The sequence below is a fragment of the Lepidochelys kempii genome, chromosome 2 (assembly GCF_965140265.1).
Source record: "Lepidochelys kempii isolate rLepKem1 chromosome 2, rLepKem1.hap2, whole genome shotgun sequence".
Lineage (NCBI taxonomy): Eukaryota > Metazoa > Chordata > Testudines > Cheloniidae > Lepidochelys > Lepidochelys kempii.
The window spans coordinates 199,932,329-199,948,224 of NC_133257.1; the positions used below are offsets into that span (position 1 = coordinate 199,932,329).

General features: G+C 43.0%; 1 protein-coding gene across 1 annotated transcript in view; it reads right to left on the reverse strand.

Moving 5' to 3' along the window:
- Positions 1-770: 770 nt before the first annotated feature.
- Positions 771-15,896, reverse strand: part of NR1D2 (nuclear receptor subfamily 1 group D member 2) — a 32,349-nt gene continuing 17,223 nt past the window's right edge. Inside the window, exons 5-8 of the mRNA XM_073333494.1 lie at positions 14,040-14,668; positions 12,022-12,207; positions 6,888-7,098; positions 771-4,803 (exon numbers count right to left, since the gene is read on the reverse strand). Coding sequence (XP_073189595.1) covers positions 4,607-4,803; positions 6,888-7,098; positions 12,022-12,207; positions 14,040-14,668 — 1,223 coding nt within the window. The 3' untranslated portion in view covers positions 771-4,606. The remainder of the gene's footprint in view (positions 4,804-6,887; positions 7,099-12,021; positions 12,208-14,039; positions 14,669-15,896) is intronic.

Below are 15,896 nucleotides of genomic sequence, written 5' to 3' on the forward strand. Positions count from 1 at the left end.
AAGGAAGTCTAAAGCGTGAGGCCTAACTTCAAACTTGTGCGAGGTCTCACTGCTGTGTGTTTAGCTACACATGAGCCCTGAAGCTGGCCCTAAACTGCTACTGGTAAATGGAAGGTGATGTCAACTTGGAAATCTTAACCAATTTTTTGGTAACCCTAACAAGGTCCACAGTCAAGTGGTGGGCATTTTGCTAAATGTGATCTTTTTAAACAAAGCCAGGTTTGAGGCCTGAGAGGGTGCCTTTTACCCCTTCCCTCCCTCCCCAATTTAAAATGTAATATACTTTTTTCCTATGTTAAAAATAACTAAAAAATGCTTTTATGATTTTCCCATATATAAATACACACAAATTGGCTTTGAGCTGAGCATAAGCATGACCTATTACAACACAAAAGGTAAACTGGGGAATAACTCAAGTGTTTGAAAACAGGGGCTCAGAAAGGAGTACCTATCTCAACCTTAACTACAGTGTGACCCACCCTGATGCAGGACTTCTGTACATGTTAGCTGCAACTTCTATGAATCAGAGAGGCTTTTAACACATTTCATTTGCCTCTCCCCCTGTTTACCAGCATACAAGTGGACCCTAGTGATGTTACTTGAGAATAATTTATTAAGACAGGAGACTCTCAGGAGAGTCACCATCTGTGTTCACTTCAACCTAAACAGGAATTCAAAGATTAAGGGCTTGGAAAGCTCTTCAGGGGAAGGATGTAATGATTACTTCCACTTACTTTTAGAAAGTGTTTAACAATTAAACCACAAAACAGTTGGTTAGAAATGATCTTTATTCTCCGTACCTCCCATACAGTTTTCAGATGATGATTCAGAAACAGGATGAGATGCAGTCTATGCCCATGTCCATTTATACTTTAATAATAAATTGTACCCAGATATTGACTACAATATTAGATGTGTTTTCCTTGTAAAAGGTACCATTTATTTCTGTTAGTGCATGAACAACAGGAAATCAGAATTTGGGACTAAGTCAAGGCAAGATCCTCATTTGAAGGGGCACTGTAAACTTGAAATCTAGTTAGTTTCTCCAAATGAGTTAAAAGTTGTTTCTCACCTGGCTCTCTGCCTATTTTGGAGGACTCCCTAGGATGCTGTGTGAGAGATTCCCACAAAGTGGGAAACTTCCCAAGGCCAATGCTTAAGTGCTCTGCCTAAAGCTGGGATTCTGCAATGAGCTCCCTGCTGGAGTCACAAAGGTTCTGCGTGGGCACGGGTTTCAGACCATGAGGCGCTCATGGCAGGACTAAAGCAGTGCCAATACACAAAGCAAAATGGCAAGAGGTTTCTCTATTTTCTTTCAACAATGGGGGCTCTGGTGTGGGTGATTTTGTTTAGCAGCAGCAGCTACACAATTTTCAGGGAAGTTTGACAGTGCCCCTTTAAATTGTGTTCCCAGCTCTCCAGAACCGACAGCTTGAAACGACAAACCCTTCACTGACAATCCGCAAATTTTAAATTGGAAAAATCAAAGCTCATCAGTTGCTTTTGGGCGCACTGGTCTCCCTGAGACAAGCTTTACGGAAAACAAACCATGTACCCTACTCAGTTACAATGCAGTGAAGAGGTTTTAAATTAGTATTAAAAGGATAGAAATCTACTCCTACCCTGCTGGTAATCATAAATCATCTTCAACTAACCAAGCATTCATCCACCTTGGAGGAAAAAGCAGTATCTTATACCACTGCAAATCAGCGCAGCTCCACTGACCTTACACCAACTGGCATTCTGATTCCTTGTGCCTCGGCATATGTACTGTCCCTCCCCCATGTAGACTTTATATGTATAGAGATACACAACAGCATGGAAACAGCTTTGTTTGCTAACATAATGCCCATATTTAATCTTTTCAAACCTGTACAATCAGTAACATTTCAATAAATTCATACAGTACGTTATATTAATCGTTCCGCAAAGTCCCATCTACAGTACTCATAAATGTCTTGCATGAAGACTATTATCTCAGCATTTAACAAGTGTATAACCAGTGACACAGTAAAAGAGTGAGCTCACAATACATGGCTAAAGTAACTTCTTTCTGAAGTTCAGTTATGGAGTTCATGAAATATGAGCCATTTTGAATAGCTTTTTCTTTTTCATTAAACCTTTTGGCATGAATCTGGGGGTTTTTCAGCTGATGTAAGTTCGATTTGCATTACATGTAGGAAGATTTCATTCAAATGAAATTGCACACATCAGAATATTTATCTATTGCATATATATTGAATCTAACTAAAATTTTAATAAGCAATCCTTACACAGTCCTGGTTATACATTCCTAAAGGCTTAATAATAAAAGTTTTAAAAGAAAGAAAGAGAGAGAGAGAGATGGTGATGAGGCCTCTATAAGAAGCCAAAAATCAGGGGTCAGTTTGACCGTCACTTTTGAAACAGGGTATATAAAAGAGCCACCTTGACTCCTTGTAGAAACAAATGATGCAATTGTGTCCTTTCATAAATGTGCATTTTAGAATACACATCAGTGAAGCTTTAAAACTAATAACATTGGTTGAATGCAGTGTTTACAGAAATGAGGGGGAAACGCCCTAGAAATGTAATCTCCTGAAAACATTTTAAAAAGGGGGGCTGTTTTCCAGTGGTTGAAGTAGTTTGAAGCAGGAGGAGAGCTCTCACCCCACCAGCTGAGGAGGGGGGGGAGCTATTGGGAAAGCCTGTGCCCTCTGCTTTTTGGCAAAGCAAGGATATAGCTGCACTCTTTCCAGATCCCCTTCAGTTTGACTCCCTTGCCATTCACTTTTGGGCAGAACTCATCCCTTTCAACTGAGATTTCTGCTTAAAAACTGATGGCCCATGTTCATGCTACAGCGCAGCCCAAACCTCCTCTCATCCCCACCACTACCGTTAGCGGCAAAAGTGCCATTGACTTGCATGGTGCAGGATCGGATCTCCAGGGCTTGATCCAAATCCTACTGAAGTCATTGGGAAGATTCATACTGACTTCAACTGGCTTTGTAGAAGTCCATAGCGTTTTGAACCTGCAAGGTTAATGGGAGTTCTGCCATCAGAAAGTTTGAGGGACTGTGCCCTTACACATCACATTAACCCTTTAGCAACAACCCTCTATCAGTTGACAACAGTTAGTGTTACACAATTTTAAGACCTTAGAGGGTCAAACTTTAACACCAGCAAACTAAACATGAAGGTAAAAAGAGCATTTTCAGCTCACACAGTATATGACAGTAACATGACTATTTATAACATTACTGCTTTGGCTTTTTAAATCACGAGTCTGTGGTGTCACTTCCTGCTATAACAGAAGAAATTCAACTCCATGAGGAACATTCCCCCTCCTCCCTTTCAGGGTGGAAAGCAGCAGAATACAAAACAGACCCTCAAGTCTGGGAATTTTTCTGTCTGGAATAAACAGAGCCCCAAACCCCCAAAACTCTGTTTTGTTAAGCAAGTCATGATATCCAACAATCGAGTGCACTTGTTTTCCGTACACAAAAAATGTTCTTTAAAAAGCATACAGCTCCAATATTTATATACATATTAAGGTTGGCGGTAAAACAACAGGAAAAGACCAAGGTGTCTCTCTCAGCTCTGTATTCAAATCTTATTGAGCAGTCAACTAGCAAATTGGTGTAGTGTAAGAAAGAAATGGACACAGAAATATACATGCAAAAAAACAAAAAAAAAACCCCAAAAGAAAAAACAAACAAACCTGCAATCTGGATATTAGATGGATACACTTTTCCTGAAAATTTTCCTTGATTCTTTAGGAGGAATTGATGGATTCTGTTGCTCATCAGCTATGCTAGTGTCCAACAGCTTTTTAACCACTATCAGCACAAGGTAAGAACCTTAGCTGCAACAAATAATCAATCTAACTAGTACCCTGAACAATTCTCTTTCAGTTAATAGTTCTCGTTATAAAGTTGGACCTGACTGCAATTTTGGTGTCACAGTATTTCTTTTATTAACAAATATAGCATATCAATGCAAATTTGCTGTTTTCTAAAAATTATAAATGGTCAGATAATTAGTTCAGCAATACACAAAGTGCATCTATTTTGGTTCTTTCCATAGAGAACCTGCTTTTGCAAGTTTAACTCCTTCACAGTTTAAAATATTGTGAAGAAATTATGTCTATATTTTTATGTAGAACAATTTATATACATACACAAATATATATATATATATATACACACACACACAATTCTGTACTTTATATAGGTCATTAGTTAATTAGTAAGAGCTTTCCAGACAAGCAAGACTACATGCGTTAGATATGGGAAAGCCCAACTGTCATTTCTCTCATTTCCCACACAGCTACTATGCTTTTGATTTTCACCAGAGGAAGCTGACAGGTCTTTCTGTTGAGTGAAAAACTTTACAGTCAACATACTGATGATTCTGGATATTTTGATGAACTCTGAATGTCACGTTGCTAACCACTGGACGTACTCACTCTGAAATGTTATTGCAAGGTTACGGCGTATCAACCAATCACTAAGAGTCAATGAGGTTTTCTCCTCCAACAAGCGGTACAAACATATAAATAAGTATTTTAGCACAAAATATACAGCTTAACATGAGGCAAGTTCATGTATAAATAAGAGCTAAAGGCCTATGGGTGAACTTTAAAGGCCAAGAGTTCCTCAGAGTGCATGTTGTTTAAGGAACGCAAGTCAGGTAATTTCAAAAGAAGTTTTGTAAAAATAGAGGCTTCGTTTGGATGGTTTTTCATAATTAAGGTCCTTAGTGCACGAATTAGTGTCTCCTGCAGCGCCTCCACAGAGTTAACATTTTCTATTCCAGATCGATCTAAAGGGAAAGGGAGGAGAAAAAAAACGAGTGGGAGAAAAGGCAGGCAAACATAGCTTGCAGATAAAAAGCAGTTATGAGTCAGTTGTCCACATCAACCAATATAGGAAAAAATGTGAGCCAAGACTTTCAAACCTGGGTGGCTCAAGCGAGTCTCCACATCCTTATTTAGGCCCAGATTCAGCAAAGCTCAGACATAGGCAGGCAGTCCCATCTCTATTCAGCAAAGCAAAGCACATATGTACTTTACTGAAGAGAGATGGATTTAAGCACATGCTTGAAGGAAAGTATGGGCTAAAGTGCTTTGCTGAATCAGGGCCTTAGCTGCATAATGAAAGTAGCCTAACAGTTTGGAGGTGCTGCACAGCCAGCACCTTCCACTGACTTCAACAGGAACCGCAAGTGCTCAGCACTGCAGAAAATCAGGTCTAAGAAAGAATTTAAGAGCCTAGCTCTAAAGTCCTGTTTTTGACCACCATCTTGGGGAAGCTGTTTGGCTCAGCAGCCACTGATGAATGGAAGCAGAGCCAGTTCAACACTTTACAGGACTGGGCCCTATCTCAAGTTACAGTTAGTTAGCCAGCACTGAGAACAGAACACATCCCGGGAGACTGCTGCACTAGAACATGTTTACTATCTAAAGCTCTCAACATCCTTCCCTTTTTCAAGAAAAAATATTCCACTCAGATTCTGCCTGTCTCAAGCACAGAACGTGGGTGCACAGTTTGTGAGAGCGTCTAAGGAGCCTTTTCCCCACACTCACATGGCTCAGGCAGAAATGCAGCCCTTGTACACTTGGGAGCACAGGGACTGATCCCCTCCCTACGCTCCTGGGGCACGTGGAATCCCAAAGGCGGATGGGAACGGAGACATGGCCACTGCTCCAGCTTTTCTTACGTATTGGCTAGCAAAATGGGGGACAAGGAGAGAAGAAGCTGCATTCCCAAACAACTGTAGAAGCTGGCCAGCAGCCTCCACCTGCTGGTGCTGTTTCGGTTTTTTAAACACTTAATGTATCACAGCAGCAACATTGGAGAGAATGGGATTACTCACCAGTGGGACTATTCAAGTGAATAACTGCTCACCCATGTGACCCTTAGAAAATGAATTGCTAGGTCCAATGGTGTACTCAAAAATCAATAACCTGGGAACTGTTTAAGGGCCAGTCCTGCATTCCTTACACCCTGGAAACTCCCAGTGATACTAGGAACCACATTGGGAGTTTGGGATGTGGCAGGAATGCAACTTGGGGCCCAAATCTCAACTCCGATATTTTAGCATTTTATGGCAGCAGAAAACACAATTTGATGGTCTTTAAAGTATTTTATCAAGTTCCAGATAGACTAAAAGTGACAATTTTAGGAAAACTGGGTCAGTTCCAGCAAAGAATTGAGTGTCATGAATTCCCCCTGATTTCAATAGTTAAGGTTGGTCATCATTTTAAAGACTTGATGGGCTCTTCAACTGCATAAGGTATGGTTCATGATGCAGACAACCCTATTGCTAATAGAGGTTCCGATCCAATTGCAGGATAGAGACTTTACCAAAAAAATTGAAGCTACTAAGCTATGTACCAGGCTTTGAAGATATCTCTGAGGTAAAAAGGACCTGGTTCTCCAATTACCCACACTGGTGTAAGTCAGGATTAACTTCCCAGAAGTCAAGTTACACCTGTGTAAAACTGGCATAAGCGAGGGGAAAATCGGGCCCACAGTTCCCACTCTCGACCTATTACTTGTCTGGCTGCTGACACTTTTTGGAAAGGATATTTTACTACAGCAGTGAGACAGCAGTAGAGAAAGCCAGATATTTTTCTTTTCTTTTAAACAGACGTTTGGGTTCCATAGTAATAGCAGAAAAGTCCTAAATATCTGCAAATCAGAACTGTTTTTCACATATGCAATTTCCCCCTGTCCAGAGCTACAGAAGTTTAAACTACAGGCCGCCAGGAATTTAGAAGAGGCCCATTAAATCCTTCAAGCCAACTTAATTAGGCTTAATATATATATTTTACAGAGGCCTTCACTCTAATGACAACTGTATTCAAAGTTTGGCAAAGGTATAGATTAACTTTCTTTCCTTACCAGCAGAGACCAGGACAACTGCTGTAAACAAACTCATTTCCTCATCATTAAGTTGCAGGCCACTTAGTTTCTCGCTAAATTCAAACATGGAGTTGAGTAGATCGCCAGCTCCCATTGAATGCAGATCATCCACACTGTACTTCTTTCCACTAAGGAAGGTGACAGTACGTTCCTTTGCATCAAATAAAGATGCAAACCGTACCATTAAAACCTGGCAAAAGAGAGAAAAGAAAATATAGGCAGATTTGTATAGATCTATGAGAAAATAAACTAAACTATGTAATAGTTCGTTCCTATCACTTATCTTGATTAGAAATAGACAATACCCCACTTAGCTCTAAAGAATGATGCAAGCTACGTCCCTGAAATCTGGGAGAATAAGGAAAATTAGCTGCTGTTTGGAGGTAGAGGGGGAGAAGGGATAGCAGAACTAAAACTTAAGCCTCAGACATCCTGAGCCATAAAGAAAACACTGTTCACAAATGCATCAGTATGAGGACTTGTTTATAGTTACGGAGCAAACAAAAAATTCATGTTATTAGAAGAAATGTTTTCTTCGCCCTGTGTGTGTGGGTAGCAAGTAACAGTACCAAGCTAAAAGAAAAGGAGGACTTGTGGCACCTCAGAGACTAAGAAATTTATTTGAGCATAAGCTTTTGTGAGCTACAGCTCACTTCATCGGATGGATCCTCTTCTCGGGTAAACTGGAATAGCTCCATTGATTTCAATGGTGCTATGGTGACTTATAACAGCTGAGGATCTAGCCCATGGTGTGTTGTCTGTAGAAGTACCATGCCACTGCTGGGTTTTTACAGGCAATGTTAGTGAGCCCCGGTGGAAAAGAACAGAATGTGTGTCCTTGGAAAGGCTAACACAACAGAGCTTGAAATTACACCTTGTCTGTAGCTACCAATTGGGGATATATTTTTTGATATAGGTACCTCTTTCTGAGCATTTACAACTGTCAAACTTTGCCTCCTTGTTCTCAGCTGCACTGTGAATTTTTTCCATGTGGAATGGCTAGTAAGGTTCCATTTGCTCAATGTTTAACCACCCCCGACATGTTCCATTGTTTAAATACAATGTGCAGAACTGCTACTTTCTGACTTGGATAAACTAAAACAAACTTCATTTTAAAATGTCTAACTTCTTGCTTTCTGTTATGGCCTTGATTTTTTTTCCCCTCTGAAAATCAAAATAGGCTGCTGGTGTGCAGAGACTGCCTGTCACCCTGACCAGTACTGTCTTACTGTTTACTTGCACTCCCCCATCTGTCTGTATCTACCTGTCCTCTCTTGTCTGACTGTCAGAGTGTAAGTTCTTTGGGCAGGGACTGTTGGTAGCACCAGGGCACCTGTATAATGCAAGGTTAGGTGCTTAGGAAAGGGATCCTTGAAGGCCAGTAAGTTGTGGGGGGAGCCACCTGGTGTGAAATGCTGAATGGGAGGGAGATTAGGACCAGATCCACAAAGGCATTTGAGTGCCTAACTCCTACTGATCTGGGCCTTAGGCAACTGACTGACAGGCTAGAACTAGGCATGTCCTTCGGCTCATGATTCTCAGCTGGACCCTCTCCTGGAGTTAAGCACCTAAGCCAGGTCAGCCCATACCCCAGCAGCCCAAACCCAAGACCTTTCTCATAAAAAACGAGACACACACGCACACAGCTGATCGCCCAGTTGTTAGAGCTCTTATCTGTGCTACGGGAGGCCTGATTTCAAGCCTCTGCTTTGTCTGATTTGGAGCAGGGCATGAACCAACATGACCCACATCCCAGGTGCTTGCCCTAACCACCAGGCTCCTGGCTTTTCTGGGGGCTTGGTCACTCTCTCCTCTTGAAGTTATTTCATTTATCAGCTATTCATTGGAGCAGGGATCTGAACCTGGGTCTCCCACTTCCCAGGGGTGTGCCCTACTCACACAACTTAATCCCATCCCGGTTGTCTCTTATGATAAGCAACGGATCTTAAGCATGCTCTGAGAATGCGTCTAGGAGTGGGCCTCGCTGGGGACATGGGGAAGGAGGAGCAGTCTAGAGGCTTCTGTTTAAGCAAGGGTTTGGTGCAGCTTCTTAGCTGTGGGACAGCATCAGGACCTAGATGGCTCTGTGCGTGCCTGCAGGTGGAAACTCTATGTGATTAGGCAACAGCTGAGCACTGACTTTGACAAGTTATAACTGGCACCTAAATGGTGGACTCAGGTGCCTACAGAGGCAGTAAGGCATCTAAATACTCTTATGGATCTGGCCCATGAGCACTATAATATTATGGGTTCACTTTCAACAGAGAAATATATGCTGTGGTGAATTTTAGCACCATGCAGAAGCCTATGCACCAATGAAGCCTGCAAACTACAGTTTAAATAGGACATAAACAGTGGACAGGTCTGGGGCTGGCCTTCTGCAGGGGGGAATTTCACCGCAAGGTGCTGAACACCCCTGCCGCCACCATTTTCTCTGGAAACTGAAAATGCTCAGAACTTCACAGGATCGAGCTCCAGAAGCGTGGAGTCACTGGCCTAAAATAATGACTCTTCTAGGTGAGCAGGATATTAATTCTGGTCTTCAAACCATATGGCCCACTCCTCAGCTGCTGTAAACTGAAGCGCTTGAGGCTATGCTTGTTGACACCAGAGAAGGAGCTAGAGCTAAAATCCAGAGTGTAAAATAAAATCTAGACTCCAGATAGGAATTTTAGATAGTATGTCAAACTGGTGTTTTCAAAAGGGCCTCAACCATTTGTGCTTGTGCGTGACTGTGTCTTGGAAGGCATCTCATTTGTACTCATGTACAAGTACTCACGCACAAAACTACACACAAGTGACTGTACATGTACAAAGAGAGGCTGTACTTAGAAAATTTGGCTCCCCAGTGTTTCAATCTATATTAACCACAGCTCCAGTGCCAGAGGGAAGGTTTAAATTTGCTAATGTGGTGGTTCTGTTTTAAGTTATCCCCCTACTTGATGAAGGTCTCCGCTCTGTGGAACCTGAGCAGAGCCTAAAACGTGTAGAATTTTTCAGACAGGAATCCGTCTTTTTGTGTAATTCGAGCAAGAGTTTTAATGGTTACTGCAGGCAAAGATGTGCTGGGGAGAGGTGATAGTGTAGGCTAAGTACAAATATGGTAATGAAAACATAAGGCAGGGCACTGGAAGGGGGAGCAGTCAGAAGCAAAGAGAAAGTAGCATAGAGGAGGCCAGGACCTGGGTCTGAGTTTCACAGTGTAACAGGTACCTCTCACTCCAACAACTGACCATTCTAGAGCTGTATAATTTAATGCATTATCAGTGAAGAAAGCAAGGGACCCAACAACTTTCCGGAGAAAATAATTTCTTCAGTGCAAGTAAACACACAATCCTATATCCCTGCTTAAAAATACGTGTTACAGAAACTAGACCTGTCTGAACGAGACCTTGAATTCTGTGGGGTCAGGTTTCCTCCAGTCATGCAAGCTTTAACTCCACTAATAATAGTGTGCATCACACACACACACAGGAGGACAGGCCCCTAAATAAAGGTCATCAAGTGAGGGACACTGACTAGCTGTAACACCACATCAGGAGCCCTTGCATTATTAACCAGCTGATACCAATTTACGTACAGTACGTAATGACCATACGTAAGCATGTCTTGTCATAAAGAGCTGGTGGTGCTCAGGCCCACTACTAATGACCCAACTATCAGCCACACTGCAGACACTATGTAGTATCTACAGCAGGGGTGGGCAAACCTTTTGGCCCGAGGGCCACATCTAGGTATGGAAATTGTAAGGCGGGCCATGAACGCTCACGAAATTGGTGGCTGGGGTGCGGAATGGGGCGAGGGCTCTGGCTGGGGATGTGGGCTCTAGGGTGGGGCCAGAAATGAGGCATTCAGGATGCTCCAGACTGCAGCAGGGGGTTGGGATGCAGCGGGGGAGGTGAGAGCTCTGGCTGGAGGTGTGGGCTCTGGGGTGGGAGTGCAGGAGGATGCTCCAGGCTGGAACTGAGGGGCTCAGTGGGTGGGAGGGGGATCAGGGCTGGGGCAGGAGGGGGTCAGGGGTGCAGACTCCGGGTGGTGCTTATCTCAAGCAGCTCCCAGAAGCAGCAGAATGTCCCCTCTCTGGCTCTGTGAGCTGCCCTGTCTGCAGTCACCGCCCCGTCCACAGGCACCGCCCAGTCCACAAACACTGCCCTGCAGCTCCCATTGGCCGCGATTCCTGGCCAATGGGAGCTGCGGAGGCAACACTTGGAGCAGCGGGCAGTGTGCGGAGCCCCCTGGCTGCCGCTATTCGTAGGAGCTGGGGCGGGGGGGCGGGGCATGCTGCTGCTTCTGGGAGCCGCGTGAAGTGGGACAAGCCCCTGATCCTGCTCCCCGGCTGCAGCAGGGCAAGCCCTGGACCCTGCTCCCCAGCAGGAGCTCGAGGGCCAAGATAAAATGTCTGGAGGACCGGATGCAGCCCCCGGGCCGTAGTTTGCCCACCTCTGATCTACAGTGTGGGTACTGTATTGCTGAGTAAAGTTCCAGCTACTGACACCAGAGGATACCGGAGGCTCCAGTGACTGCAGTACCCCCAGTTACCACTGGAGGGACTCCTGCACAGATGGAATCACTCCAACCCCATCAGGTCTTTCTGCAGGAGAGACTTCAGGCAGCAGAGGGAATAGGTGCAGAACAGGGAACTGAGCCTCTGTGGGGCGAATAATTCAGATTAGACCCACAGAAGCAAGGTTGCTGCCTGCAGGTAGCTATTTAAAAGAAATAAATGATGAGTTCTGGGGTGAGGGAGGAGGTGGAGTAGGGTTCTCAGCTGTCTAAGTCTGGGAAAAGGGTTTCTGGTTGAAAAGTTTTGCTGAGCTGACACAAAACCATGAACCCTGCTGGGGCTTAAATTAAGTTAACAGGCTCCAGATGCAAACAAGATCCTCAGCTGGTGTTACCTGTTATAGCTTTATTGACCTTAATGGTTATATGCCATTATACCCATTGAGGATCTGGTTCCATCTCTCTAACGGAGCAATTGCATATCCTGGGGGAAGTTTGATTCTAGATCAAGACACATGCATCTCTATTAATAAGGCGTAAGATTGCTGCACAGTCAGCCCAACATCTAAAGCATGAAGGATGTTGGCAAGGCATTTACTGTGATTCTCACCTCAAATGTCCCAGCCTTTAGAAGATTGACCTGGTCATGCTGGGAAAGATTTCGGAACCCTGGAATGCGTTTTGCGAACTCCACCACTTCTTTCACTGCAGGGGTGAAGCTCATCGAAAATTCTTCCCAGACTTCATGGCCAGACTTACTTGGGTCCACAAAGGGAGTCTTGCTCATTGGACAAACCTAGAATTTCCACACACACACACACACAAAAAAAAAACCCTCTTCAAATTATATTCCACATTTTAACCAGTCTTTGAAAGAAGCAGACTTGTTGAGGAAATCATCATGCTAATGATACAACAGATAAAATAGGAATATTCATTAGTTAAGTAACAAGGATATTTCATGCAGCTCCATTAAATATCCGTTTAAAATTTTCCTAACTTTGACTGCTCCAACAACGTAATTAGGGAAAGCTGCTACCATGCAGGGAATCGAAACTGAACACCCCATTTCTGATCTCACTCTCTTTGTCTTCTATAGTTATCCCTGAATCTGCCCTCACTTACTCCACTGTAAACGAGGATCAAAGAATCTAAACTGCTCTTTTACTGCTGGAATGGGCGGGGAAGAGAATGCTGGTGGGAAAGCAGGTTCAGACCCTGGCTGTCATCCTGTTGTCATCTCAGGGACAGCTGTGACAAAGACAAACCCCACTGTCAAGCAAGCTCTGCTCAGAGTTTAGGAGAGTAATCATGATACACCAGGCTTGTCTGAAATCTAGGCAGACTAACAAGACTGAGAATGATAAGTAACGCTGTAGGGCCTACAGCTACAACTGGAGTTCTGAGCCCCACTGGACTAGGCACTGGCCACATACAATACAGAAGTAGCTTACAAATAAGGAGATTCTCAGGAAGCTGAGAAAAGCTTGAAGGATTGTCAAAAACTAGGAGGTGGAAAAATGTAGCCAATTTGCACTTGAGGGTTTGCAATTATGGAGCATCACAGAACAAGAACTGAAGTATTTCCTATGTTCCCCCTCCCAGTCTGTTCCATCTAGAAAGGGAGAGAGAGTCTACTTTAAGGAAAAGAGGCAGCTACTGCAAGGTAAAGAGGGGTGGGGGGGATTTAAAAATGGGGCAAAGGGAGGGAAATATGCAGCATTGTTGCTTGACTTAAATCAGTTAGGGTGATCAAAGAGGCTGCGATAAGGAAATGCTTTCTGGTATGATGCTGCTACTGGACACTCCTAGATGAATGGGGATAAAGAAAGGGAGGACCCATACTTGTAAATCCTTTCACTGGCTCAGAGTTTAACTTGTTGTAGGGGTAGAAGGATAGGTTTGTTGTGGACAGCCTAGAACCCTCCAAATCCAAATGTTTTAAGTAGTTTCCATAAAAACACCTGCTCTCAAATAAATAAATCAATAAATCTAGCCCTAATAACTATAAAATTAAATTAAAAAATGACCTGCCTGACAAGGTGAGCAAGTACTAAAAGACCCTGGTAAAAACAGACTTAAATCAACTAGATTGTCTCTAAGGATGAAATCCTGACCCCACTGAAGTCCTCACTGACTTCCAGGAGGCCAAAGTTGCACCTCAGAACTTGTGCTTGGATACTTTTTAAAAATATATTTCAAGTTAGTGCATCTAACTTTGTAAATTATTTTGAAGGTTTTATCCCCAAGAGGAAAAGGGTGGAAAAGGACTTAATGATTCATAGGACTCACTTTTCCAAGAAACCTACTGTAACCCGATTTTCAACTATATCTTTTATGTACTTTAGTTGAAAATAGACTATCTGGCAGCTAAAAGTCTTGTTAGAAGAACCTTATCAACTGCTTGATTTCAAATCCCATACACAGTGTAAGCCGTTGATCTCTATCTAGTAGTTCTTTGCCCCTAAACTCTGTTTGGTGCTATCTGGGTCTCCACTATGGACCAAATTCATCTGTGTGCAACTTCACTGATTCTGGAGCTACATTTGGCCCCATCTGTATTGACATATCATTAAAAAACATGGCAAAAAAGTCTCCCTGAACCAGCAACAACAGACATTACTGTACCAGGTGCATTCTCCCTCCAGTGCTGCATGAGTATATATGTATGTTCTCATTTGCCGAAAACCCATCTTCTGGGATCTTTTCACACATTCTTTGAGTATAACCATTGGTAAAGTTCATACTGTGGCCATTTGTGAAACAAACGGTGCGCCCATTTGGATAATGCATTACATGTCTCCCTTTGTATTGTCCAGCAAGAAGTTGCTCACTTTCGGTATAATGGGTGTCACTAAGCCCACTGCTACAATAGTCGCTATTCAAACTATATTGCTCAGGGTTCTTTGGAATTCTTTCCCCGCTCTGGGGCTGCCTGGCCTCAGCTGGGTTTTCTGATTGCTCCTGGTTGTACATGAAGGTGTCCTTGTGGGCTCTGGTCACCAAACCAATCACTTCTTCCTTCGCAATGTCAGAGGGAGGAGGAGGAGATGGACTTCTGATGTCTTCCAGCTCTTGTTGGGGTTTGGATGTAAGCTCTTCTTGAGACGATGGCAGCGCTTGCTCCTGATGTTCTGTTAATGTTTCATTTGGCAAGTGACCATTGAACTGGCTGTTCATCATGGTCTTCATGGCACTTTGCATTTCAATCAGCATCCTCTGTTTTTCACGTTTAGGAATGCGGCCAAATCGAACAGCTAAGGAAGGGGGAAAAAAAGGGTTTAGTTACCTATGTGCACACCAAATTCAGTCATGAAAACCACGACACACAGAACGGATAATCTTGCCTTTTTACGCTCAGACACTAATCCTGATCTCATTGGCATGGCTGTATATCAGCAGTAACTCCACTGATGTCAGTAAAGTTAACCCAGTGTAAAGCGGGTGTCACATTAGAATCGGGTCCAAGATCATCTTGTTACGCACCACTGTTTATATGTAAAATGAAGGCAGCAAAAAATATAACAAAAGTATCTGTATGTCCCTTTTCTTGGTTATTCTAAACCAGGCCTGGTCTATACACACAGTTGCACCCAAATGTGTGCTTTAAAACTGATGTAGTTAAATCAGTGCAACTTTGTCTGTGGACACTCTGAAATTGCTTTAAACCTGGTTTATATCGCGTTAGCTTACATTTGTAGGGCTAGTTCACCCGACATAGCCAGTTTTAAACTGACATACGTGTGCTTGCCCAGGAGTTTGGCATTTAATTAAACTGGTTTACTTAAATCAATCGGGTACCAGCCTGTGTATAGACAGCCCCATATGGGTTGTAGTCAATGATACTCAGAATGACAGCACAATTCTTTTAAATAAAGTTCTAAGTTAATTTCCCCTGCCCAATGAGTGTTAAATTTGTTCCTGTTCAGTATGAATCTGAGGGAAATAAAAAGTGAAATGGGGGCGGGGGGGAGAGTTCTCAGCTCAATCAAATTTTGTGCTTTGGAAGCCAAACAATCTACATTTTCAGCACCTGACTAAAAACCATGGCAAAAGGCAGACTTTCAGTGAGGCATACGGTGATTTAGCAGTGCAGTTTCAGTTACCATTAAAGTACTGCAGCTCTGTGCTTTCTCCTTGCACTGAAAACTTACTCCTGAAACTCTACTCTCCGTAATAGCCTTACGTTAAGTGACAATAAAAAGATAGTGTGCTACGGGCCTGACCTAGCTCCTATTAAAGTCTTTCCATTGACTTCAGTGAGAGCTAGATTGGGCAACATTTCCTTTTGTTTAAAAATTAAAACCTAGGAAATGTATGCAATACACTGGACAGGATGGTTCAGATTCTTAGCTCAGTTACACCAGTGTAACTCCACAATAACCCCACTGCCACCAAGAATGTTATTTTGGATTTACACCAGTGTAACTGAGATCAAAACCTAGCTTAATACCCACAGAGGAGCTTAAAATATTGTTTAACTCA